Genomic DNA, 26,609 nt, shown 5'->3' with positions numbered 1-26,609 from the left:
AAAATCGATACAAACGGTGCATAAATCGACTGGAAACCAAGCCCATCGGAAAATCGGGGATGGCGGCCGGTGTTGGTCGTGTTTCACCGGAAAAGACGATACAACGATCGTCTGTTGCTGCCGAGCAGAGGGTTGTGTTACTAGGTTACTGGGGAATGTGTTTGAGGTGTTAATTGATCGAAATCGATTCAGTTAAGCCTGAATTTAGGAGGCCGGAAACTGGGTTTAGCCGCCGGATTTTAGAACCGGCCGGCGACCTGTTTCCGTTCTTGAAGATCCAGATTCAAAACCGGATTAAACCGATTTTAATCCGGTTTTCCCTAAAACCATTTTCATAAATTTGTTTCTGAATTTTTATTTTACTTTTATTTATATTTATTTTATAAAATCATAAATTCAGTTTTATTTATTTTATAAATTGATTAATTAATCTAATTAATTAATTGATTTATTTTTTAAATAAATCTGATATATTTTCTAAAATTCGAAAATTATTTATTTATTTAATATTTATTTATTATTTATTTAAATTGATTAATTATTTTGATAATTAATCAATTAATTTTAAATATTTTATTTTAATTCCAAAAATGATGGGAAAATCATTTTTAATTCTGTTTTTTCCTAAATAATTATTTAAAAATATATTTGAGGTTCAATTATTTTGAATAATTAATTATTTTGAATAATAATTGATTTATTCTTATTTATTGAATAATAATTGAATCGTTTATCCGATTTAATCGAAACGAAAGCCCTTAGACTCAGAAAAATGATCTGTTTTTAATAAAAAATAGTTTTAAATCTTAATTTCTTACGGAACCGAGTTGGATTTCGATTTTTATTTATTTATAGACCCTATTAATTATAAATACAAGTCTAATTAATTCCAAAAATTAGGGAACGAGTCGGATATTGTTCGATAATGCGAGTATTGATCCAATTTTGATTCTAAAAATGTTTTAAAGCCTAGAATGACTATCTAACTTATGTGCTATGTGATTTATATGGTTAAACTCCTAATTGTTAGATAATTATTATACGAGTCAATTAGAATCGTACGGGTAAACGATAAGGGCAGCGTAAAGTCGGATTGATATTTGATTAAAGTATGAATCAACTAAATGAGTATCTTTATTTGATAGATACGACTCCAGCAAGGCGGATCAAGCCAGTGTTCGGGAACTGTGATATATCTGAGGTAGAACGCATATCAGGCAAGTTTTTCCCCTATTCTAAATCCAGAATAGTGAAGTGTTTTACGTTATTCAAATTCTCAACTTGATAAGTATTGATAATTCATGTTCACAAACACTAATACCCAATTACTGTTTCCCTGATTATATTTCACTTTGATTCCTGATTTCTTTTGATACTATGAATACTTTATTCATATTCCTATAGATGATGCAATACTTACATCCTGATGTATATCTCAATTATTGAGATAACATCGAAGCATACCGATAGTTCTGGATGCTTGTCTATGGACTGGATGGTTACGATTAGGGCCATGAATGAACTGGACCCTGGAATGAAATACAGAGGCCAAAAATGAGTCTGGGTACCTTGTTATGACGTGGGTTTATGTGAATAGCATAGATTCGTACTATATCTGACTGATTAGCAGATTACAGTACTGTGATTGTTGAGTCCAGTCTAATTTATTGGTAATCGCCGATAACGACCTTCATTATTCCTTCCAGAGATATATGGTTACTCTAACTATCAGATTATTTGTTCATTTAACTTTCTTTTGATACTATATACATATTGTGGACTTGTTGAGCGATTATGACTCACCCTTTTGTTGTTATTCAACTTTTTTTCAGTTAAGGCATAAAATGAAACTAATTCGTACCCGAGTTGTAAAGAAGTGAGTTAAAAGGCGGGACCCTCTGGCACCAAGGGTGCTAATCCCGATTCAAGAAGAGAGTTTTTAATTACCAAAGCAGATGTAATGTAGATAGATATAGTAAGTGTTTGAATAAAAGGAATTTAATTTTAAAACATGCGTAGATAGCTGGTTTGTATTAAAGAGAATTTTGTAAGACTTTTAATTTGGGTTTGTAATAGAAGTAGTGATTTGTTCTTGTATTCATACTTTAACCTTAAAGATCCTGAGTAGTAGTAGAAATGAGTTAGATATATGTTTATATAATTACTGTACAGGTTTAATAATGTTGTTAGTAGACAAGTAATCCCCAGATCTAGACCCCGGATTTGGAAGGCGTTACATATATGATGCACAATTACACAATCAATTTAGTTGATATGATATACATGAATAAAGTATCCTAATATATATCCAACTATTAATTGCTATAAATAAGTAAAGTGCTAAATCGACGTATTTATGCAAATATATCCTCTTGCGATATCTCCTGATTTCCAGCTTGACAAATCCTGATATGATATGAACAAATGTTGATGATAAATACTGATCAACAAATACTGATGAGAAATGTTGATGACGTCATCCTTTTTTCAACTATGATATCACAAGTACTTATGGTAACCTCTAATAGTTTAAATACTACATCTAACATAGTTTCATATTTTTTTTTAATTTTATTTATTAAAATTTAAACATTATATTTTTATTTGAAAGAAAAATAAATTAAAATAATTTAGAAAATTATACTTTATAATAGAGTCGAGCCCTGTCTCCTAACGTATTTGGAGGAACGGAAGGAGTATATTTCAACTTTAATATATTTAAGAACATTTGCTATTGAAAATTTATCTTTTTAATTAAAGTTCTCGTATTAAAATAATTGTATTAAGTAATTTTTTAATTTAGCTTTTAACTTATAACTTACCAAACATATTATCAATTTACAAATAAAATTATTCAAATAACTTAATGAAAATAATTTACATATCATTTATATGCCATTTTCAACTTTATATTATAAGTTAAAACCGAGGCGTACATAGTTGCCTCCTCAAACCCTAAAAAAACTCTCTCAGCCTCTCTTTTTCTCTAGCCGTCGTTCGGTGCTTCCAGCGGTTTTTCACCGATGGAAGCCCCAAATCAGCTATTTTCCTTACTTTGTTCGTGTTTTTCAATAATACTCCTCCCCGGGTAAGAATTTTTATCGTTCAAGATTGTATTTTTGTTTGATAAAATCTTTGTTGGGTGAGATCTGCCGTTAGATCTGCCGGATTTTCAGAGGTTTGATTCAGTAATAAAGATTTATATGGGATTGCAATTACGATCGATAGCTCAAACTGGTTTTGGTGAAGGCGATACATGTGTATATATCAATTTCAACAAATCGCTTGATTGTGTCTTCATAAAGACTAAATTAATCTGCGATATGATTTGTTTTATGATTGTTCGACTCGATTGTTTTTGTAGATGCCGTATGGCTTTTCATTATTAAATTAATTCTGATTTTTTTCAAAAAAAAAACTTTATATTATAAGTTAGTTATTTTAAAACATTATTTCTCTCGGTTAGAAATATATTTTTATCCGGAAAGAGAATTCTGTATATTGAGTAATTATTTTATCAGCAAAAGAAAAGAATATATTCCAATGGAATTATCAAGCAAAGACTTGCCTTTTAAGAGTCAAAATTTGTTAACTACTACAAATTTGTTTGTTAATCTTCACCATTACAAACACATAAAGATCACATAAACACATAAATATCAGATCTTTGCAACTCTAACATCAAGATTTTCAATCTAACATCTTCATTTCAAATAAATCTTTAATCACATCAAGCAGTTTTAAATGGAGAAAGTGAGGAACATGTTGAAGCCAAAAGTAGAGCCACAAAAGCAGTTGCGTGAGTGGCAGAGGCGTCTTCGTAGAGAGTGTCTTAATGTTGATCGTCAAATTAGAGGTATGGGTTTTTAATTTATGTGTTTATGTGTAAAATTGAGGTGTGGGTTTTTAATTTTATGTGTTAAAATGTGTTTTTGAGATTCTCAATTTGATTTTGTGTGTTTGACTGTAAATTGGTTGGTTTAGATATTCAGAGAGAAGAGAGGAATGTGCAAAAAGCGATTAAAGAAGCTGCTAAAAGAAATGATATGGGTTCGGCTAAGGTATTGTTGTTTTTGTTTGTTTTGGTTAAAGGTGTTGGTTTCGGTTTTTGGGTCGTGTTCGTTTTTTTGTTGCTTTGAATTTTAAGTGAAATGAATGTACAAGGTGAAAACAATGATTTTTTTTTGAATGAAGTAGTGATTTTGGGACATACTCGAGGTAATTGAGTTTCCGGTTTTGGGCTGTTTTTGTTTTTGTGGTTGTGGTGATTATATGTTGCTCCGAATTTTAAGTGAATATGAATGTGAGAGGTGAAAGGAATGATTTTTTTATTGAGGTAGTGATTTTGGGACAGATTCGAGGTAATTGAGTTTTAGGGTTTTGCTTGGTTTGGGGGTTTGGGTAGTGTTCGTTTTTGTGTTTGCAGTTGTGGTGATTTTTTGTTGGTTTAAATTTTAAGTACGAGGTGAAAGGAAAGATTTTTTGAATGTAGTAGTGGTTTTGGGATAGATTCATGGTAATTGAGTTTTCAGGTTTTGCTTGTGTTCTGTGGACAAGGTGTTTTGTTGAATTTTTATATTTGGTAAAAATGGATATCAAGTCACTGGCTTTACAACAGTCCTGGAAGTATTTGTTGAGTAATTGGATTAGAGTTGTATGAGGGGTGGAGATAGACTTTATATAAATTTAGTTATGGTTTCATGGAGTCCACTTTATGGGGACAATAATGATTTAATTAGTAATTCCTTGACATGATAAAAGCACTTTCTAGCGTAATCTTTTAACTTTAAAGTTGTATTGCTTTGGAATGATTTTTTGCATTGTATTCTGTTCCTGGGAAATTGAAAAGAAATGTCCAAGAAAACATACATATTTGTGGTAGATTTTGTTTTATTGTTCTGTTAGTTGGTTTCTTAAATATTAGCTCTGAACCAGTTATTCAATTGCTAAGTCTGTTATTTAGAATCACTGTTTCTGTTACTAATGGGTGATTGAAATGTAGAAATAAGAGTGTACAAATGGAGTTAACTAGAGAGAAATAGCTGTCGATAAATAGATTAGAGATACATAAACCCTAGGTTCAGAGATATAGGGTAACTATGGTGGTAATCATTATTACTACACTGCAAAGGACTACCAAGAAGAACAAAGCATAGTTGATTGACTACACATGCTTCTGTAATAGTGTTCTAAGCATGGTTTCACCCTTTATGTACTCCCTAGTTGGAGGATGATTGAGGAGCCTACTTTTCTTTTGAGGGAATTGAGAAGCCTATTAGTAACCCTGAACCAATTAATTAATTAAAGTAGTGAAGGTCGCATGCCTAATTTTCCAAGAAAAATCATCAGTTTCTGTACATCACACTCGAGCTCTATTAGGTGAAGTGATATTCATAGTTACCGCAGAAATTTGGATTAAGCTTTATTATTCTCAAGAGTATTGCCACCCCATGACTGGGAAACCTTTCACATCTGTTCCTATGTCCTATGAACTGTAAGGGATCTGGTTTTCCTTGAATGTTTAGTGCTGTAGCCTGTAAGAATCACCTCAGACTATCCAGTATCCGGTATCTACTTTATTTTCATGTGGATTATTAATATACCTTAGAGTGGTTTGTCATAATCAATCAGCATTTCAGTTAGCTCTCTCACACTGTTTTGAAATATTTGTGGTTTTCCACATTCAGTTTCTGGAAATAATTGTAATCAGTAATCATAGTAAAAAAGAAGTCCTTTTTCTCTTTCTTTTTTATCTGTGCATATTTGAGAGATTTATGCGCTGCGGCAGTGACCTCAGGAGCCATAAAGTCAGTAAGAAAGACTGGTTAGTGATCTGGTTGTTAGGATTAGCAGGGATATTGGTTCTGGAGTTAGTATAGCCTGAGAAACCAAGCACAATATTTATAACATCACCGTGTCACTCTGAATTTATTCCTGCGAAAATGATTTACTGGCTGTTCGTAGTGTCCAGATAGCCTTGATACATGTTCTAAGTCGATCACTTTACAAACCTCCTTTTAGTGTCACACTGTCACCTTGTAATTCTCTCACAAAGTTCTCAAAATATATCTTGTAAGATTGGAATGTTATTTATAACTGACTTCTGTACCGTTTCCAAATCATCATCGTATTATACTACACTAGCTTTACAACCCGTGCGATGCACGGGTCTTTATTAATATTTTTATATTATTTAAAATTATAATAAATTACTTTTTAGATCATTACCTTATAAATATATTTATAAATAATAATATAAATATTTGTTATTAGCGGGATTCGAACCTGAATTTTTGGGTAGTGCATAAATAATAATATAAATATTTGCTGTTGATGGGGTTCGAACCTGGGAGTTTTAGTATTGTATAAATAATAATATAAATATTTGTTGTTGGCGGGGTTCGAACCTGAGAGTTTGAGTAGTGTATATTCTTTTAGTATTTCAATCTAATGGTCTTGATTAAAAAGATCTGACGGTCATAAAAAGGGATAACCAAACCAACCAAAAAAATGCATACCAAATTATACCCCATTCCGGTTATTATAATATAGTATAAATTTGAGGTTTTCCGCAATTGATTGAATTTTCAGTGTCTTTTTACAAAACCTAGCTTTATAAGCTTGTCTGAACATATCACCATATAAGAGTGTTCTTTCCAACTTTAAAACATATATAGTTATATACCACAAGTCCAGGACCTTGGGATTTCATCAAAACACATGGTTAAGTCCAGGACCTTGGGATTTCATCAAAACACATGGTTAAGTCCAGGACCTTGGGATTTCATCAAAACACATGGTTGCTGTTAGGATAGCTGAGTATAGTAAAGTATAGTAGTATGTGTTGTCTGCAGTATAGTATATATGATAGTATAGGTGCTGTGCTGTGCAAGCATTATGGGTAGTATATGTCATTAAGGGTAATTTTGTCTTTGCTGTTATGTGTTGTACTGGTCTATATAAGCCAGAGAACTGTTCTATTTGCATCATGTTGGATATATGAAAATGGCTTTGGCCACAATCTTGTTCTCTCTCTATCACTGAATCTTCTCTCTCTCTCTCTAGGGTTTCTTCTTCCCTATTCTGATCTCTCTCTTCTGATCTGTTTCTATCTCTCTAATCTCACTCTATCTACCTCTATTTCTCTTCTCTATCTGTTAATTTATAAATAGAAAATACCAAAAATAGTCACAAATCAGGTCTGGAACTAATCAGTTCCTGACAGTTAGTTCCTGACAGTTGCAATGACAGCTCCTATGATCAGGAACTTAAAATATAGTGAATTATTTCTCTATTTCCATTAGGCATTACTCATTACCATGATCGGGGTTCATCTTAGAAAACTGGAAAAGTTGATTTGGATTTTAACATCATCTAAGATAAGTTCTTAACATCTTTCTGCGCGCTCGAACACTCACACACAAACTGATTTCAAAGCAATCAGATATGAAATATCTGATTTTTTAGGAGAATTAGGTTTTCCGGTGGCTATTGCGCTTAAGTTTTGTTATCTGTTTTATTTATCCTTTTGGTTCTCTTTGCTTACTCGTTTCTTGTCATAATCTTCAGTCACTTGCGAAAGAGATTATTCGATCTAGACGGACTGTGAATCGTCTTTATGAAAACAAGGCTCAACTGAATTCAATATCAATGCACCTCGGAGAAAGTGTTGGTATGTTTGCCTTCGTATTTTTGAATTTAGATTTATTTGTATGTAATTGTATAACTTGGTCATGATTTACTTAATTTTCATATCTTTTTCCTCCTACAAATTTATGTTCTGTGCACTATTATTCCAAAATCACTATAATTCCAACAAGGGCATTTTGGATTGTTAATTGATGGGAGAAAAATGAAGTGTTACTTTTAAGGTTGACTTTTGCTTTATAAGTGTGTTCAATATCTTCGTTTCCATACATTAAATGCTTTAAATGAACTCATAGATTGTTCGTAATATCTTGTTGGTGTGGCCTTGTTCTTTTTACTAATGACCTAAGTATTCTTAATTAACCTGGTTGCATGCATAATTGTTACTGCTCCTTGACCATTGTAAAGAGCTTCAGGATGCCATGTCAATAAGACGTCCTATAGCGATCAACAGATGTATTTTTATATAAATATATCATTTTATATATGAGCAGTATACATAAATATATGATGTTATTGAAATAAACTTTTTATAGATGCAGTGAAAATGACCTTTTATTATTCTACACTTTTATGGCCAATGTTAATACGTAAGTAAATTAGAATTGTTAGCCTGGACTTCATGCCTTTTTCCGTTGTTAGGATACCAAGTCATCACCTTGGTGGTGCCGTGACTACTAAATATTCAGTACAAATATGCTATGCAGCAGACATATTTAACCGAAGTTTGAATGTTGCATAGTACGTGTAGAAATAGAAAATCATTTAAAGCCTACAAACATGGTTGCAAAGTCGCCGAAAAATGCCATTGACTTAACCAAGTTGCTTTAGTTTTAGACAAGTTGACCTACTGGCCAAACAGTACTAGTCCCATACAAGTAACACAACCGCATACATGTGTCTGTAAAGTAATCAAATTGAGTAATTTATTAACTGATTTTTTATATATATAAATATAAATATATATATATATATTTTATAATTGTTTCATTACTTATAATATCTGTTTAATTAAAATTGTTTCTTCAGTTTGCAAATAAAGTGATTAAATGGATTAATTGTGATAGTGGTCTATCAGTATATATATTGGTTAAATTGCATATAATCCTTAGTACCTAATAAGTGTTGTATAGTTATTATACGTAACGGTCCATTAATCATTACATCATAGTTTATGATTTGCAACAAATCACAAGTTTACCGAATTCAAAATTTCTATTTTTCGAAGTCACCAGTTTCAACTAGGCAAATCACCGGTTCTCACGGTTCTCATTGGAGTGCAAACCTATATATTTCATCATCCTTGACTTGTTTACTAGTGGATGACTAGATCCAATTAGTTCATTAATGGATTATGATCCCATGCTTCTTGCAGAGGCCGCTTTAATGCGATTATGAAATTTCTTATGAAGTTATTATATTTAACGATATTTTTTACCTAGTTATAATAGGCACGGAGACAATATGATTACTATAATCTGAGCACTTTATTCTTTCCTGCGAAGATGTATTAGATTTCATGATGAATTGTTTCTTTTATGCACTAGTTTCTAAACAATAATATATAGGAGAAATAATCTTCATGACTATGTTCTATCATTGAAGTATATTGGAATACTTTGCTTCTCTATCTTTTTACTCATGTTTCAACCTTTTTGAGTGTTCTAGTAGTGGATGTATTTGCAAAGATGAGATTACTTCTAGATTGTACGTATATGTGAGCTTTAAAATTTGATTGCAGTTTACACTTCCATTATCCTGCAGCTATTGCTCGTACAGTAGGACATTTGTCCAAGAGTGCTGAAGTCATGAAAATTGTTAATAACCTTATGAAGGCTCCTGAAATGGCTGTAACAATGCAAGAATTCAGCAAAGAAATGACCAAGGTCTGTGTATTTTTGTCTCTAAAAGTAATTTATTAGCTCTAACTCCCTTTGTATGCCTTGCATGGTTGCATTCCTAGTTGTGAAGCACCGGCCAAATCACGAGGTCGAATCGAAAGTCCTTGTTAAACCCCAATACTAATCCAAAATAAGCTCGGAATACTGTTTAAAGTGCAACAAATCGGGTTAACCACAATCCCACCAAATGCCCTCTAAGTGTCATGATTATTTATCACCTTGCCTATTATTAGCTCACAGTCATGCGTGCACTAACGTATCTCACAGATACACATGTTTGAAGCTAGGAGCCCTTGTGATATTTATTCTCTTCAAAATTGTATGTAATTGCAACATAATACTCCTATTAGTTGTTGGGTCTTCTATCCCTTTTCTCGATCTCGAACCGTATGAGGCGAAGAGTTCCTTTTGTAAGGGGGAAGAAGACCGGGACCATCTCTCATTTCCTAGTTGGATTTCTTCCTAAGATAGCGATTCAAGCCCCTTCTATGACTAAAGGTTGGACATCCGGAGCGTACTCAGATTGTCTTGGAGGAGTGCAACTGTGAGTTCTACTCGGGCCTCAGTTTCCGACCAGGCCCGGGGAGACTGCTTGAAACAATTAATGTGAGATGATTATGTCGTTGATTTTAGCTCAAATCATTTAAAAGTTTGTGCATAAATGTAGTCCTTACTTTTTTCATGATGATCTGGAATTTTAGATAGATCATTGATGTTTTTAAATTTTAAGCTCCTGAGAAAGAAAAGTTCAGCGTGTTGGTTAATATTTAAACAATTTATTTTTCTCTTTATCTGTTTATCACTCCCCAACTTCCTGTTCGATCCTAGTTCTTTCTGCTGGAACATTCATAGCAACCTTATATAGTGCAATTATCGGATTGGCAAACTTTGGAGAATATAGTTCAAATCGACCCAGAGGATGAAAAAGAAAAGAAAATCATGATAAAGTTAAAAGACTAAAGAGAGATCGAAAGTGTAAAGTATGCAACTATGAGTTGACATATGTGGTAATATGTTACAGTGGAATGTTCACAAGTAATCTTGATAACTTTTGGAGCTACGCAGGAAAGTGGTGATGGGCTTGTAGGTTTTAAAATTGCAATGTAGAACCTGGGCAGGATCATGACGGTCTAAACTTTCCTATCACTTCCACTATGATCAGTTTATTTGTTCATGAATAGCAAGCAGGTTAACACATTTAGAAGGGAGCTTTAGTAACCAGTCACAAATGCATATATTTGAGATTTCCTAGGGTCTGCATTTCCTGACAGAATAAGCAAACAGGTTTCTGAATATTGTAGTGATTAACCAGGCTGTTGCTTATTTGCTATAAAAACTGGCTGACTATGTCGTAAAGAAGAGGAGTTTTATTTAAGTTTACTGTTGTAAATTTGTAAATTGGTGTTAGCTTTTAAGTAGGGTCGTAATTTTGTTTTAAAGAAAACTTACAATGTACAACTGGTGTTTTGTGATCGCCTTGGTGATTCCTGGTCTCATGCTTCATGCCAGTATAACTTTCCAAAAACCAAAAGTCGTTACCTGAGAATCTGAGAAGCTGAGAAGCTGCATAACTAAGTGATTATGCATCACATTTGCAGTAATTTGGAATTTGGATTCAAGTCTAGTTGTGATGAAGTATCTTTTTCTGTTTTCTACCATCTCTATATGGGTATATAATCGGCTCAGTTGCATGTTCACAGGCTGGCGTAATAGAAGAGATGGTGAATGATTCTCTTGATTGTGCACTTGATTCAGAGGATCTAGAAGAAGAGACTGAAGAAGAAATTGACAAGGTCTTGACAGCAATAGCTGGTGAAACTGCCGCACAGCTTCCAGAAGCAGCCAGAAAAGAGAGATTAAAGCAACCAGCTCAGTCTGTTGAAGATGCAGAGGTACTTGTTATGTGTACAGGGAAAACATTTATTCATTCTTCAAAATGGAAAATAACATTCTCTTGATGAGGATCACTTGAATTATTTTTTCCTGAACATATTAAAGAACTGATTTTTCCTAGGGTCTTCTGTTGTGAATATGTAGGAAGAAGGTGATGATGAGGAAGAACTAGAGGAAATAAGGGCGCGTCTTGCCAAAGTTAGGTCATGAGGCTTTAGTTCTCATTCATATATGGGATGGAAGGTCAAGGTCAGTTGATTAAGTTTGGTGCTCGAGTGAGATTCCGGAGAGGCAGGGGTTCAAATTATGTCATAATGAGCTTAAAGCTCACACAAATTTGGTTGACGCTGACGTAATATTCACACTAGTCCACATTGTGCAAATTGTTTGGCCATGCATATTTAAAAGTTTCAGATCTGGAGTGTTCAAGTGATGTAATATGCCAAGAGATTATCTGATTATGTATATATTTTTACATACACTTACATATAAAGCCTCAACTCTCGGGGCGTCCCTTTTACTCTTCTAAGTATGCACCATTTTGTCTCATGAGATGCTCATCTCCTGTCTCAGTATTTAAGCCATGTTATATTGATAGATAACCAATATGCTGAAATGCAGTTAGAAGAAAAACTTGTTGAAGTTATTTAACCAGAAAATACTCGTGTCAAGCAAAACAAATCTTTAACAAATGATGGGATTTGCATATGCATAATATCTGGCATTTTTAGTTAATAAAAATGTAAATTTTAAGTAATGGGCAAAGTGAACTCAGTTAAGTTGTCTTTGCTGAGCAAAATAACCGAAATACAATCAAAAATGATAAAAACCGGTAATAACGGAATCCTATAGAACCAATCTAAAACTAAATTATTTAATCTATACTATTATATTAAAAACGAAACATTAAAAGTTTGGTTGTTAGTTGTTGTTGGTCATTGATCACCCAATTCAGAGTCGTCAGATCAAATCGATAAGAACCATTAAATTTATTCTTAAAAATTAGTATAATTTAAGAGGTATAAGGTTCGAATTCTGACAATAACATATTAAAATTATAAAAAAAGTATTATTTAAGAGGTATAAGATTCGAATCCGTAACATATTAAAATTAGACTTTATAATATATAATGATAAAAACAGCCGTGCATCGCACGGGTTATATATTAGTAAAAATGAAAAACCAAAATATTGTAAATTGTTCGGTTCCGGCCACAGGTTTAAACGAAACTGGTTATTAAAATAAATAAATATTTATATATTATATCTATACTATATTATAATAGCCGGAATAGAGATAATTTGGTTCAATAGTTTGGTTCAACGATAATTCCCTAATTTTGATTATTACAAAAATAGATAAATAGTGTTATATATCTAATAAACTACTAAATTATTAAACTGCTACTAAATATAATATACTTATCCTACTAAACTACAAATACAACTTATCATATTATTAAAAAATATAAATAATAGTGTTACATATCTGCTAAACTACTAAATTGTTAAACTACTAAAATAGTCTATTTATTCTACTAAATTACGACAACATGTTATTCTATTATTTTTATTATAAATTTATAATCATTATATATTTATATAAATATTTTAAAAATATAATATAACTTGATAAATAAAAATTTAAAATATTAATGGAAACCCGTGCATCGCACAGGATTTATGCTAGTCTATATACTATATTATAATAGCCGGAATAGAGATAATTTGGTTCAACGGTTTGGTTCAACCATAATTCCCTAATTTTGATTATTACAAAATAGATAAATAGTGTTATAAATCTAATAAACTACTAAATTATTAAACTACTACTAATAAATATAGTATACTTATCCTACTAAATTACGAATACAACTTATCTTATTATTAAAAAATATAAATAATAGTGTTATATATCTGATAAACTACTAAATTGTTAAACTACTAGAAATAGTCTATTTATTCTACTAAATTACGATCACATGTTATTCTATTATTTTTATTATAAATTTATAATCATTATATATTTATATAAATATTTTAAAAATATAATATAACTGGATAAATAAAAATTTAAAATATTAATGGGAACTGTGGATTTATGCTAGTATATGTAAATCAAGAATCCCATAAACCAATGCAGTGATAAAACTTTAGAAATGGTGGCAATAGTAGTATTTGTTTCTGAAACTGCAGATATGATAGTAGATATGTTTCTGAATAGCAGTAGGAGTCATCTTGACTTGAACAATTTTTTTTTAATGAGAAACACACGTACATGTTCTTTGAGACTCTTTTGGTTCGAAATTTTTCGTTATCGTTCCCCTGAATGAGGGCTATTGGTCGGTCATTTGATCCATGGGCGAGAGCTCAGACCGGAAAAAATAATAGTACACAGCTGAAAAACATGAACTCTGGTTTTTTATAAGGGTAATTAAGCTGGAAACTAATACAGTAATAATTAAAAATAGTACTACTAACACTCCACTGCTGACCAAAGATACTCTGTGCCTAGTGATTTAAAGATGGTATGTCATAATCACAATGTTAAGATATCATTTAAAAAAAACATGGTGAAATTTTCCAGGAAGTTTACATGAGAAGAGTTGAGTTGCAACCTGGCAAATCAAGTCTTTCAATAGAATTGAGTTCCTTCAATCCTTGGATCTCTGTCAAACCAGTACAATGTCTTAGTTTTAATACCTCCAATTGCTTCAAGTTCGACAGATTTGGCAATCTTTTCATAGACGTACAGCCATTTGCCCGTATATGTTTCACACTAGGAGGAAGTCCTGGTATGGATGACAGGTGACGACAATTTGTAATACAGATATCTTCTAGTTTTGATAGCTGACTGATACCGGATGGCAGGGCAGTGAGAGAAGTCTCAGATAAATTCAGCATTTGCAATGATAATGCAGTCTGGCTTGAGTCTATTTCTGGAAGCCTTTTTAACAGAGTAGCTCCATGTGCTTCTAGCGCCCTTAAACTTGAAAGCTTCCACAGCTGATCTGGTAATACTTTTAGCTTTTCACACCTAGTAATATCTAGGATCTCCAGTGATCTCAGGTTACAGATAGTGTCGGGAAGAGTTTCAAGGTTGGAATTATAACTTAATATCAGCTCAACAAGCTTACCCAGACGTCCAATTGAATCTGGCAATCTCAAAATGGTTAGTCTCTCCGCATTTAGCTTTGTCAGGGATTCAATGTTTCCAAAATTTACAGGCAATGCTTTGAGAAATTTACAATTGTCAATACTTAGAACCTCCAATGCTCTCAAGTTGCAAAAGGTGTCTGGAAGAGTTTCAATGTACAAGTTGGAACTCAAATTTAGTTTAACAAGCTTACTAAGACGTCCAATAGAATCTGGTAGGTTTGAAACATTTAGACCCCTTGCATTGAGCTCTTTTAGGGTTTGGATGTTTCCTAATTCTATGGGCAATGCTTCCCGTCTACTGCAAATAGAAACGCGTAGAACTTCCAATGATCTCAAATTACAAATGGTGTCTGGAAGAATTTCAAGGTTCTCAGTATAATTCAATATCAGCTTAACAAGCTTACTAAGACGTCCAATCGAATCTGGTAATTCACAAACTGTTAGTCCTTTTGCATTGAGCTTTTTTAGGGACCCGATATTTCCTAATTCTATAGGCAGGGCTTCCATACTACTACAATAACCAATACTTAGAACTTCCAACGCTCTTAAGTTGCAAATGCTGTCCGGAATACTTTTTAGCTTCACACAGTTGTCCAAATTCAGTGAAATAAGTCTAACCAAACCTCCTATTGATATATGGACCTCTAACAAGTTTTCACAGCCCTCGAGGTTTAAAGACTCGAGATATGGTGTTCTAGCAAAGTCTGGAGTCTTAGTCAAATGTAGAGAATATGACATCGTCAGAGTCTTTAACTTTTCGAAAACCTGTAAATGCAACCCGGGGAATTAGATCAGGGATCGTGAATATTGTCCTGTATGCAAGAAACATATGAATGCAACTGGGAGAATTAAATCAGGGACAGGGATTATTTATAAATATAATGTCACTGTAAGAAACATACTCACGGTATCTACCATAGGCTCCCACATTGTTCGGATTCCACTATAAGGCAACAAAAGAGCAACAAGTTTCTGTGGATGAAATTCAGGAGGTAAATGCTTTAAAGGACAAAATCCCCAAAAAAGCCACCTAAGATCTTCAAATATATGCTCAAAGCTTCCAGTGAGATTTACATTGTTGAGGAAAAGTAATCTTAATTTACTCATCCTTTTGAAAGCCTTTGTAGCGACTGAAACTTCCTCATGTGTATTCTGACGGTGAAAATCGCTAGGGATGATAGCTTTTATTGCCTCCGTTCCCTAAAACACACATACACATCACAAAAAGAAAAGTGATTCTAATTCTTTGTTAAATAGTTCTAGGCAAAGAAGATGAGCAATTTTGTAAACACACACATGTAAATTTGATGAGTGACTTTGTCTTGTTTAAAGTCTTATGGAACAATCCGATTCATCTGACAGAAATTCAAGATAATATAATGAAATTACCTTGTCCATCTTCAACACTTCATATATATCTTCTGATGCCCACAATCTACTTTGTCTTCCAGGCTCATCAGAAGAGCTGTTTTGCGCGACTTTTTGTCCCATCTCCTGAAGCAGATCATGCATCCCCAACTCATCCTCATTATTTATTGTTAGTAAACATCTTCTCTTTAGAATGTCAATATAATGATTGACAAACGTATAACAAGTTTCCAGTGTTTCAACAACATCTTTTTTATTGCATCCTATAAAAAAACATGCAATGTCTATAAAAATATCCTGCAACAAAGGATCAACCAATTTCAATGCATCAAAGCTAATCATTAGCTTTTTCGTGACATCATTAATGGGAGCTCGTTTCAATTTGTCTCTGAACCATCTCCATCCCTCCTCAGATTGGTTGAACAAGTTAGACCCAAAAACCTCAAGAGCCAGTGGAAGCCCACCGGCATGACTAAGAATATCTTTAGAGTATACCATTAAACTGCTGACTGGTTTAGCATTTCCAAATGCATGTTTGGTGAACAGTGCCAGCGACTCAACATCATCCAACTGATTTACCCTGTATCGATATATGGGTTCCACTTCAATTTTATCTAGTATCTCTTCATCCCTTGTAGTTATAATGACTACACTACCGGAAGCAAACGGTCCTACCAAAGATTCATATTGTTTAAAGTGGTCTATATCATCAATAGTAACCAAGACTTTTGCTGAACAGATTCTATCTCTTATAAACGTAGTTCCTTCTTCAACATTGTTTACCTCGATTTTTTTATGACTCTTAAGAACATCATTAATAAGTTGTTCTTGTAAAGACACTAGGCCTTTTGATGTCTCCAAAACCTCCCTGACATTTGCTAGGAAACAGCCGCCCTTAAAGCTTCCTAGTAAGAGTTGATTATAAAGAGCTTTTGCAAGAGTTGTTTTGCCCACACCGCCCATTCCATATATACCGATCTTAATGACACCTTTTGTGTCAATGCTCAACAAATCTGTTATGCCTTTAACTCTAGAATCCAACCCAATGGGATATTTGGCTACATCCAAAGTTCTGAGACTTGTTTGGAGTAAAATCACTTCAATTATTTCATTTATAATCTCAGCTTCAGATCTATAATGCAAATTTATGATATAATAATCTAAATATCAGATTTTGAACTAGAGAATTAAACTATCATGTGCACTAAAATTAAATGTAAACAAAAATGTTAATTTCGACGATGGTCCTCCAGAACTATGTTTTCCGGACTCTTCATTTTACCTCCGAGTACCCGTGTCGGCCACTCGACACTTGGACATGGACATTCGGACTCGGACACTTATTTTAAGCCAAAAACATGTATATTTTTCAAAATGTTGCCGAGTCCGATACCTGGACATCGGACACTTCTAGCCGAGTCCGAGTAACATAGCTCCAGAACGTACCTGATGTTAAGTGTATATTTAGTACTAGTATAATTTGTAAAAACAAAGTTGATTGTGCATTTACAATAGAGAAAAATGCCCCTAAGTAGGTACTTAGGGTTTTTTAATCAAGTTGTGTCGTGTATTCACATTAAAAAGGTTTTGTATTTGGGAGCATCAAGCTCTTTACAAAAACTGAAGCTTAGGTATGTTGTTGAGGATGACTTAGTAAGTACTATGTAGAAAAACTATTATAAACATATGACTTACCTAACCAAATGCAAGTGTAAACTAATTTCTCGTATTGGAGTATCTGAATTGTTTAGTTACCTTTTTGCAGATATAGGTTTTCCTGAAAAGCCAGCAATATTTGTTAGTGTATGTCGCCACTTTTTTACTTTCTCCATCTTAGCTGCAGAACGAACTCGGCGCTCTTTGGAAACTTTTCGAAAACACCCAAGTTTAGAACGGGTTTCATGTTTCCTAAAAGCTTTTTTAAAACTCCCAGTTTGTTGCCTCACGGCAGATGGATCAACATTGTAAAATACAACAATCACCAATCTTTTCATTCTTTCGTAACAATTGTAAATCTCTACGAGCTCATCAAGGCACCAAGGTGAAGAAGCATAATTTTCGGAGAGGACAACAATATAAGTCTTGGAATCTTGAATAGCTTGGAGCAATGCATCTGAGATTACTTCTCCCGTACGTAGCTCTGGCTCATCCATAAACGTTCGGATCCCATGACTATGTAGGGCAGCGCACAAATGACTAGTAAACTTAAATCGCGTGTCTTCACCACGGAAACTCAAGAAAACGTCCCAGCTAGGAACAGAGGATGATGTTTGAGAACTTTTAGAAGGCACTGAATATGAAATAGAAGTACTTGGAATTTGAGAAATCATAGCAGCCACTAATACACAGAACACAATATTCAACAAGTTGGATGTACAATAAAATGGCAGGCAAGACTTGGCAAAAACATGGAGAAAGACTTGGTATAAGTCAACGGAACCAACCATAAACGTTGTTTTCTTTTAAAGAACGGTTTGTTTTTTCTTGACAGGCAAGTTATTAATATATCATGATTGATCTAACATTGAACATATATTTTGCTATAAAATTTTGTACAAAAAATTTGTAATAATTGATATGGGATGTTTTAATTGGGGTTCTTGATGTAAATACACGGGCACATTCCAATTAAAACCTAACATATGTCAATCAGTACAAAATTTTGTATCAAATTCTGTACATCAAATATTTTCCCAAATGTAAAGTATTTCCTAACGTATGCCTATGCTGTCCGTATCCAAGTTAGCATTTGTAAATCTTTTTTAAGACCGGTTCATCATTTACATGCCTAAACATAATTCACACTACTATGTTTCGTACTGAACCATCAACTCATAATTATTAATAATCTATCGTATAAATCATATAAAAAAATAAAATTTAAATACAAAGTTACTCATTTGACACAAAAAAATTATGAGATGGCCTATTATAAATGTAAATAAAGCCCTTATGGTATGGTATGTTGAAGAACAAAGACAAAAAGAAACACAGAAAAATTTATAAGATGACCTGGCATAAATTACTATGTTCACTGACTATATGAAATTGTACCAGGTGTACCTTTAAATCGATGTTGGTAGCTCTATATAGACCATCATGTTCAAGCCTCGAAAACTCAAGAAGAGCCCCGTGCTAATTCCATTTTGTTTTGTCCTTGATGTAATGTGTGCAAAGAACTTGTTATTAAAGTGTCTGATTAACCAGTCTAACCATGAACCTACTGCATTGCATTACTGGTAGCAATATCTGGTTGTGGCCATCTTCCGCATGAAGACGTTGCTTGCAGCTTTATTACCCTTCATAAGCAGCCTATTAAGTATCTGAGACTTACAAATTTAGTAGGACCGTTTGTTAATACGTCTAATAGGTTTTATATATTGGGTTTGGAACTGGGGTTCACATTTCTTATCACAGTCAAAAGACTAGAGCAACTCCATCTTTTCTATAGCTTGTTTTTCTGACTCTTAGTTTGGAGCCATGCCATTAGCCTCCTCTGGATGTCCTAGAACTGTCTTTCATGTATTTTTTTTGTATATTTCATGTTCTTTGTAGTTGGCGAGGTCTAGTCTCTTTAATGTGTTCCAGAAGTTCTGTTGTTTATTAGACATGGCAACATCCTTGTACATTTTTACTGGTTAACTAAAAGATCACAATAGACACTATAGTACAGTCAACTAATAGTCTGAGACCCAACTTGCCTAACACTTACCGATTAAAGAGGCAATGTGCGATAACAGCCCAAGAGTTGATTAAAAGATCAAATTAAGTGGATTCCCAGCTGAGATTGTCACAAAAATTTGTACCTATAAACAAAAAGGAATCACTTAAAAGAATGTGTGAAAAACATTCCACTCATATGGACTTGAAATAATTTGTTGTTTACCGGGGCAACTCCAACTCATGAGAAAATTGAAAGTGTAGCCAGTTCATTAGCACCGCCAGGCTACCAGCAAGACCCTTTATGTGCATCGGAAATATCTGCAACAGATCATAAATGCCCAGGATCTCAAAAAACAGAGAATTTCTCATCTCAAAAATTGAAAATAGATCTCGTGATCCTTATTAAAGTGGATTTTAGATATACGGTCTCAGTTCCAAACTATTGTACCTCATCTGATTTATTACCTCAAACATGATCACCCAAGGAACTGCTCCCATTCTAATTAAAACTGATGCTATGTAAATATGGTAATAATAGAAAACTTAGAACTAATTGCATCGTAGTTCGTACACAAGAATTTTGAAACAGAAAGTGAATGTAACAGAACAACAAAATTTGGCTATTATGAATTTACAGAGACTGCTAGTATAGGTACCCATTGAAGAATTTTTTTAGACCCTATTCACCACAATTAAAAAAGAAAAGTACAAATCAAAAAGATTGTAATCATGCAGAAGCGTAAAACACTATAATCAGAAATTACTAGTAAACACTATAAAGTGGTTGCTTCTTTAAAATACCTCCAGAAGTAACGCAGATCAGTTAGGGAACAACCAAGAAATATCCCTGTCGGTGATACCAAAAGAAGTGGTCTTCTTCCGGAACTATTGATTAGTATTACTCCAATCATAGTTATCTGAGTGTGTTACAGTTTTTGTATAATAACTGCTTTGACACAAGAAGATTGGACTGATAAAAACTCTACTTTAGCCACATCAAATGAAAAGTACTACAGTCTGCCAACCTGGATTACTGCATTAGCTAGTGTTCTAATATTGCCAGAAATGCCTGCACATAACAAACTTACCTTTAATAAGAAGAGTGGCTTAATGGCCTTTTGAGCCTCAAGGTTTGCGCGGATATAACCACCTGCCCATATGTTATAAAAGCGTTCTTTTTTGCCCCTGAAGTACTGTAAATGTACATTTTTAACCTTGGACCGAGAAAAAACCGAAGCACCTGGGAAAAAATCGGGCGGTCCAAGGTTTAAATGATACGTTTTTAGTAATTCAGAGACAAAAATGAACACTTTTGTAACACATGGCAGATAGTTATATTGGTGCAAAATTTGATGTTCAAAAGATCATTAAACCAAAAAGGATCCAAAAAGGATCAGCACGTATGAGTAAGTGAAAGTATTTCAGAAAACTTGAAAAAACTCCTACTTACCAGCTTCTGCAAAGGTCTTACTCGCATAAAAACTAATTCCTTTTATTCCTCCAAATTGTTGGAATATCATCAATCCAACAACAATCTGAACCACAATAAAATCTGAGAAAGTTGAATGATGTACATAACCTTCAACATCCGAACAAACAAACTTCAAGTTTATTGAAATTATTAAGTCAGAAACTAATATTATAGTTATTTCGATTTAGAGATAATACGAAACTGTTGGGTCCATATTAAGGGACAATGCAGTAAGGAATAAGTAAGGGTAATATAGGTTTTCAGTTTGCAGTAGAAAGAAGATGTCAGCTTGAGTCTTCATTTACTCCAATGCAGATTCATTTGCTGCACATCTACTTTAATAACAAACCATTCTAACCCTGCCAACTTCCTTGACTATAACTCTCGAGCTCTTTGCATGCCAGCATCTTTGCTGCTAGATAAGGCTAGTATTTATTCGACCAAGTGGCTAAGCATGTTGTAATAACATTAGGCAAACCTTCTGGAACGGTATCCTCAACAATTTCAAAGTAGTACGTGAAATTTTTAAATGATAACTTTAAATTATATGGCCAACCAATAACATACTCCCGCGTAAGAAAATATTTAACATTATTTAGCCAAGCTAATGCACAGATTAAACCAACAGATAAGGTCAAGACTTCTTTAATTTTATTAAGCTTCTTCTTCAAGGTACCATCTTCCTCACTCTATGAACCTTCATGCATCTGGGGTTGCACCTTCCCTATATTACTGTAGCTAGACCAGTTAGAGTTGCCAAGGTGAACATCATACATTTCTTTCCCCGAATTTCAATATCTTCTACCCCTGATTAAAAGCACGCTCCCCTGTCAATGAACTTTTCTCAATCCTTAGGGAAGAGCTAATTAAATGCAAAATCCTCGCTTGTTCATCATATCCATAAAAACTAACCACAAAACCTTAATGAAACTTAGAATGACATGCTCCACATTGATGTAACCAGAAAACAGGATACATATGTAACCGAAAGTCTGTTTATAAACAAATTAAGCACCTTCAAGGTTTTATTGAAGACTACACCTACCATGTCACTGTACAAGATTTGGCTCTGATCGACAAGCCTGTAGTTTACACATTATATCATACAGGTTAAGTTCATCAACCAATAACACCTCCCCCTTCCAAAACCATATAATGAACTACAAATCATCCTAATTTGAGGTAAAGTTGTACCTGATGTTTGTAAAGAAACATGTTAATTTCTCTGTGGTGGTCAGATTTGCCGAGTCTTGAGAACTCACCAAATTGTACAACACTCTGCCAGAGATGCAGGCAGTGAACATCTGTTTGGTTAGGAACTTTGATCAGGCTGACCTTAAACCTATAACAAACTTTGTACAAGGCCCAAACTCAATGGTTGAGAACTCCTGTAGTCCTAATATCCATAATAACTACACATTCTAATTAGAATAAGGCATCAAGCTGTATAAACATTAAAACTTGCCGATCCTTTTTCAAGTTTTACCATGGAACTACCATACTGGAGCTTCTAAAATGTTATCTTGATACATTGCAAGGAAATGAGACATTGGATTAAGCAACTCAGTTCATAAAAACACGCTGTTTAACGCTGCACGACAACTAAAGTCAGTAAACTTGCTTTAACAATTACTACTTTCATTTGTCTGCAGCTGCAAAAGTGTCTTCACTATCCATCAGAAAGACATTATGATCTAGTACATCAATAAGGCTCATATGCAATAAACGATAAGAGAATAATCTGATCATATATATACATAATTACTATCGCTACATAAGTTAAGGATTAAGGTATTGTAACATAACATAATTACAGTTCATACATAAAGTATCAGTAGAAGAATCTAGGCGAAAGTCTACAACATTCAGAGTCCAATCGTTTATCTTCCAATATATAATAAAATTTAACTATCAGATAATTTTTGAAAACACCAAGATTTAATGCTCCAGATCTAGCCAGATATAGTCGCGTCTTGTTTTTGTTTATGGCGTAGCAGTGCTATGATCATTAGCAGAATCAAGGCAGATATGTCAAATTAAACTAAATCGCATGCATTCCACTTTCTACATGTTAACCAAGTAAATGTAAAAAGAAACTGTGACCAGAAATACAATCCCGGCAACCCGAATTTTTAATTTGATGTTAATATTATTAAGTCTAACAGTAGACACATTAAGAAAAATAAAATGTGGAGACCGAAAAGGAAGGCAAGACAAATTAGATTATACAAAGTCTTGAGCAAAAATTGCTTGCTATCTGCAGCCCCGATACTTTTTCATTATCCTGATTACATGATATGTGCTTGTGTTAGCTCTAGTTAAGTTCTTAACTACATGCTAAAACCCTGAACTTGAAAAGCTCTGAAAAAACAATAATTTAAAACCAGATGTTACCAGCACAAAGTAAATTTTATATATAAAACACTATGCTATCTGTTCATATTATATTTGAAGTAAGTGTCTGATCCGGTACTAGCCTAAAAAATTGTGACACACACGCTCAACAAGGATACAATCTGAAGTTTTCTGTACAAGAGTAAATGTTGTATCTAAAGTAAGAATGTTATCACATTCATATCAGATACCCAGTGTTCCAAGATTACTTTTAGGAAACAATATGTATACTAGCCTGAAACTTGTGACCAGGAACCTAGAACTTGTCCCATTCCCTCAAAGCTGAAAAAAGCCTGAATATGAATGTCATAAATATCATGAATTTTAAATAACAATAAATTGTAAACTTATTTAATTAATATTTTTATACTAGCTACAAAGTTAGTATATAGTTGACGTTTAACATTCAGAACATATCCAGGATCTCATAGCATTTACTTTGAAGCGATTAGACTACAGGAATAGACAAAAAACTTATATAAATAGTTTTAAAACTGAACCGACTTTTATTTATAAAAAAAAGAACATAACATCCACATACAAACCAGAAACCAACTTAACTGAAACCGAAATAAAGCCGTAGGAACCTAACTACATTACTGGATTCAAATCGCAATGTTGAAGTAGTCTTGATCAAAATGATGTAATCGTACATACCCATCTTCACCTCCGCTTGAGAAACTTTTTCCATCAGGGTTGAATGCCAAAGCATTTATCGGACCAAAGTGTCCTTTCACAGTTCCAATTTTTTCTTCAAGGACCTTGTGAAAAAATTTGGCCTCAAACATCGCAGCTGCAGCACGAGAATCATTTGTAACAGACGATGCCTCCGGACCACCTCCGAGCACGACATGATCAAGCAGTGGAGAGAGTGAGACAGCATTAACCGGGCAATCAGTCTTATATGTCCTGACAAGCTTCATTGACCTTATGTCCCAAAGCTTAGCTGATTTGTCCAGGGAACCAGTAAGTAAATGTGAACCGTCAACTGATTTTATAAGTGATGTAACAGCTTTTTGATGACCGGTTTCCTTATCTGACTCATTAATCAGTGTCATTGTCTCAACGTCCCAGACACGAACAGCACCATCACCACCAGTTAATATGGTCCTATTTAAAGGTCCCCAAACAGCTCTGTTACTTCTTCCTCCAGGTGAGAATTCGATCACAGAATCACCGCATTGTTCACTAGGATCGCTAGCAATGTGTTTGACATGAATAGCAGAAGGCAATCCTGTACTAAAGGAGTCTGTTGCAATGACAGCAAGCTTGTCTCCAACACTAAATTCCACTGATTTCGCAGTGGATTTAAATTGAAAAGTAAACAGCTCTGCCCCAGCTTGAACATCCCATAGCTTTGTTGTTTGATCCGCACTTGCAGTTATCAACAGTTTTGAATCCCCTGTATCAGATGCATATTTCAGTTCAAATCATGCGTAGATAACAATTTAATACAATTTATTTGATGTCACATTTATATATAATATATCTGTCAGTCGTTTGACTTCTTGCATGAAAATTTAGGGCTAAATTACCAACAAAAAAACGTTACAGATTTCGAATAAAAATTCAAAAGGTGTATTGAATTTAGAGTGTATAGAAATTTAACAACTAAAAGATGTCTGGTGGCTATGAGTAATGGTAACAAAGCATACACACTACATAGATCTGACTCTAACAACACCTTCAAAAACAGACAAAATTAATGTAACTGAAATTGTTATTACTGAAATGAATAATTCTATGTTCTGAAGATTAAGTAGCTAAAAATATCAGGGAAGCACAGGGCCAACTATTGCCTACTGTGGCTCTTACGGCCTTAGGCTGAGACCTTTATCACTTACCATTAATCAACACTTTTTCTATTTGTGATCAGGTTAAACTCATCAAGAAGGTAGTCACAATCCACATCTAACTTGATGTGCTGCTCAATAAAGGGGACGGAAGCTCTAGTGTTACTCTCAACTTTCAATACATTATGTAGAATAACTATGTCTGGAATTGATATAAAATATGTGACACGGAAATCAAATTGGCACATCTCGCAACAACAGAATGCATCCAAGTCAAAATTTAGTGAAAGAATTGTCAATCTTATGCCTAATCCCGCACAAGAAGTCTCAAATCGCATATACCAGCCATCACGCCTTACAATATCCCTTTTACAAGTTCAAAATAAATTCAGACCATTAAATACAATAACCATAAAAAACCCATTTAATAAAGTCGTATATGCCAACAAATGGTTAGGGCAGCCCCTTGCCGAACGTCAAGAGTTCAACTCCTCCTCATGTGTTGTGTGCATGTGTATTTAATTAAAAAAAATAGTCGTATATCTCACAATCCAGAATATACCGAGTGTTATAACCACAAATCCGACAAAATTGCAAATCCACTATAGCTATATTGGAAATTTAAGGGGCGAAGAGTGCATAGAAAATTAAATCAAGTGCACGTAAAATAAATGAATGATTATATGCATGCAGGTGACACTAGAGAAATTAATAAGAGGGGAGAAAGAAATACATGAAACATCGCAACACCAAACAGCACCAGTGTGGCCATTGTAAGTGCCTAAAAGCTTTCCAGTATCAGCATACCAAACGGCTGGGGTTCTGTCTCTTGCGCAGGAGAAAAGCACGTCACCCTCTCTGTTATATTTCAGGTACGTTAGTGGCCTTTCGTGTCCTTTCATCAAAATTGGCCTCATTCTTCTTGATTGATTTTCCAAAAACCCTACGCGATTTGATTGAAGTAGAGAAGAAAGGCAGAGAGTAAATAGAACTTACAATGACAAACCCTACGCCCTCCCCCCCGTGATATGTATTTAAAAGATTTCCTTTTTTATTTATAATTGCAAATTTAATATTGTTTTCCTTTACCCCAAGTAAATAAATCATTGTTCTCTTGGGATTCTGTTTTTACGATTCTATTCCTTTTACGATTTTTTTTTTAATTTAATGAAAAAACGGCTTATTAATCAATTAATCAAAGTGCAAACATGTCCGTCACGGTTAATCAGGTTAAAATATGGATTTTCAAAAAATTAATTGAATCGCGTAAAAATTCGGCCAAGTCAGATCACAAATTAGAAAAATCAGTCAAAATTCAGA

General features: G+C 33.7%; 3 protein-coding genes across 7 annotated transcripts; 1 reads left to right on the top strand and 2 right to left on the bottom strand.

The window, feature by feature from the left end:
• The first annotated feature begins 3,559 nt into the window (after positions 1-3,559).
• Positions 3,560-11,990, top strand: LOC141692439 (vacuolar protein sorting-associated protein 24 homolog 1-like). Its single transcript, XM_074497278.1, has 6 exons — positions 3,560-3,856; positions 3,985-4,061; positions 7,570-7,672; positions 9,412-9,533; positions 11,249-11,440; positions 11,586-11,990. The coding sequence occupies exons 1-6, from the start codon at positions 3,745-3,747 to the stop codon at positions 11,649-11,651; spliced, it is 672 nt and encodes a 223-aa protein (XP_074353379.1). The 5' UTR covers positions 3,560-3,744; the 3' UTR covers positions 11,652-11,990.
• Positions 11,991-13,977: 1,987 nt separating this feature from the next.
• On the bottom strand, positions 13,978-20,693 carry LOC141692322 (TMV resistance protein N-like). 5 transcript variants are annotated; one of them, XM_074497100.1, is made up of 7 exons: positions 20,433-20,693; positions 19,855-19,949; positions 19,681-19,774; positions 17,724-18,258; positions 15,990-17,100; positions 15,507-15,800; positions 13,978-15,365 (listed from the first exon to the last, which is right to left on the bottom strand). In XM_074497100.1, the coding sequence occupies exons 4-7, from the start codon at positions 18,119-18,121 to the stop codon at positions 14,034-14,036; spliced, it is 3,135 nt and encodes a 1,044-aa protein (XP_074353201.1). In that variant the 5' UTR covers positions 18,122-18,258; positions 19,681-19,774; positions 19,855-19,949; positions 20,433-20,693; the 3' UTR covers positions 13,978-14,033. The 5 variants fall into 5 exon arrangements, with proteins under 5 accessions (XP_074353201.1, XP_074353204.1, XP_074353203.1 ...); XM_074497103.1 differs by having other exon boundaries at positions 17,724-18,218; XM_074497102.1 differs by lacking the exons at positions 19,681-19,774; positions 19,855-19,949; positions 20,433-20,693 and adding exons at positions 19,032-19,291; positions 19,372-19,655.
• Positions 20,694-23,990: 3,297 nt separating this feature from the next.
• Positions 23,991-26,287, bottom strand: LOC141692599 (eukaryotic translation initiation factor 3 subunit I-like). The gene is made up of 2 exons (XM_074497490.1): positions 26,023-26,287; positions 23,991-24,898 (listed from the first exon to the last, which is right to left on the bottom strand). Exons 1-2 carry the CDS (start codon positions 26,204-26,206, stop codon positions 24,102-24,104), a joined length of 981 nt encoding a protein of 326 aa, XP_074353591.1. The 5' UTR covers positions 26,207-26,287; the 3' UTR covers positions 23,991-24,101.
• Between the last annotated feature and the right edge of the window lie 322 nt (positions 26,288-26,609).

This window comes from Apium graveolens, chromosome 10 (assembly GCF_009905375.1).
Source record: "Apium graveolens cultivar Ventura chromosome 10, ASM990537v1, whole genome shotgun sequence".
NCBI lineage: Eukaryota > Viridiplantae > Streptophyta > Magnoliopsida > Apiales > Apiaceae > Apium > Apium graveolens.
The sequence above is the reverse complement of the archived record's forward strand: the minus strand, read 5'-3'. Positions and strand labels throughout refer to the sequence as shown.

Coding starts and splice junctions, on each gene's coding strand:
- LOC141692439 (XM_074497278.1), top strand. CDS start 3,745: ATGGAGAAAGTGAGGAACATGTTGAAGCCAAAAGTAGAGCCACAAAAG. Junction 7,673..9,411: donor GCACCTCGGAGAAAGTGTTG/GTATGTTTGCCT, acceptor ATTATCCTGCAG/CTATTGCTCGTACAGTAGGA. Junction 9,534..11,248: donor TCAGCAAAGAAATGACCAAG/GTCTGTGTATTT, acceptor GCATGTTCACAG/GCTGGCGTAATAGAAGAGAT.
- LOC141692322 (XM_074497099.1), bottom strand. CDS start 18,415: ATGGTTGGTTCCGTTGACTTATACCAAGTCTTTCTCCATGTTTTTGCC. Junction 17,101..17,723: donor AAACCTATATCTGCAAAAAG/GTAACTAAACAA, acceptor TTTGCATTATAG/ATCTGAAGCTGAGATTATAA. Junction 15,801..15,989: donor AAGTGTTGAAGATGGACAAG/GTAATTTCATTA, acceptor TGTGTGTTTTAG/GGAACGGAGGCAATAAAAGC.
- LOC141692599 (XM_074497490.1), bottom strand. CDS start 26,206: ATGAGGCCAATTTTGATGAAAGGACACGAAAGGCCACTAACGTACCTG. Junction 24,899..26,022: donor TTGGTGTTGCGATGTTTCAT/GTATTTCTTTCT, acceptor CATCTGATACAG/GGGATTCAAAACTGTTGATA.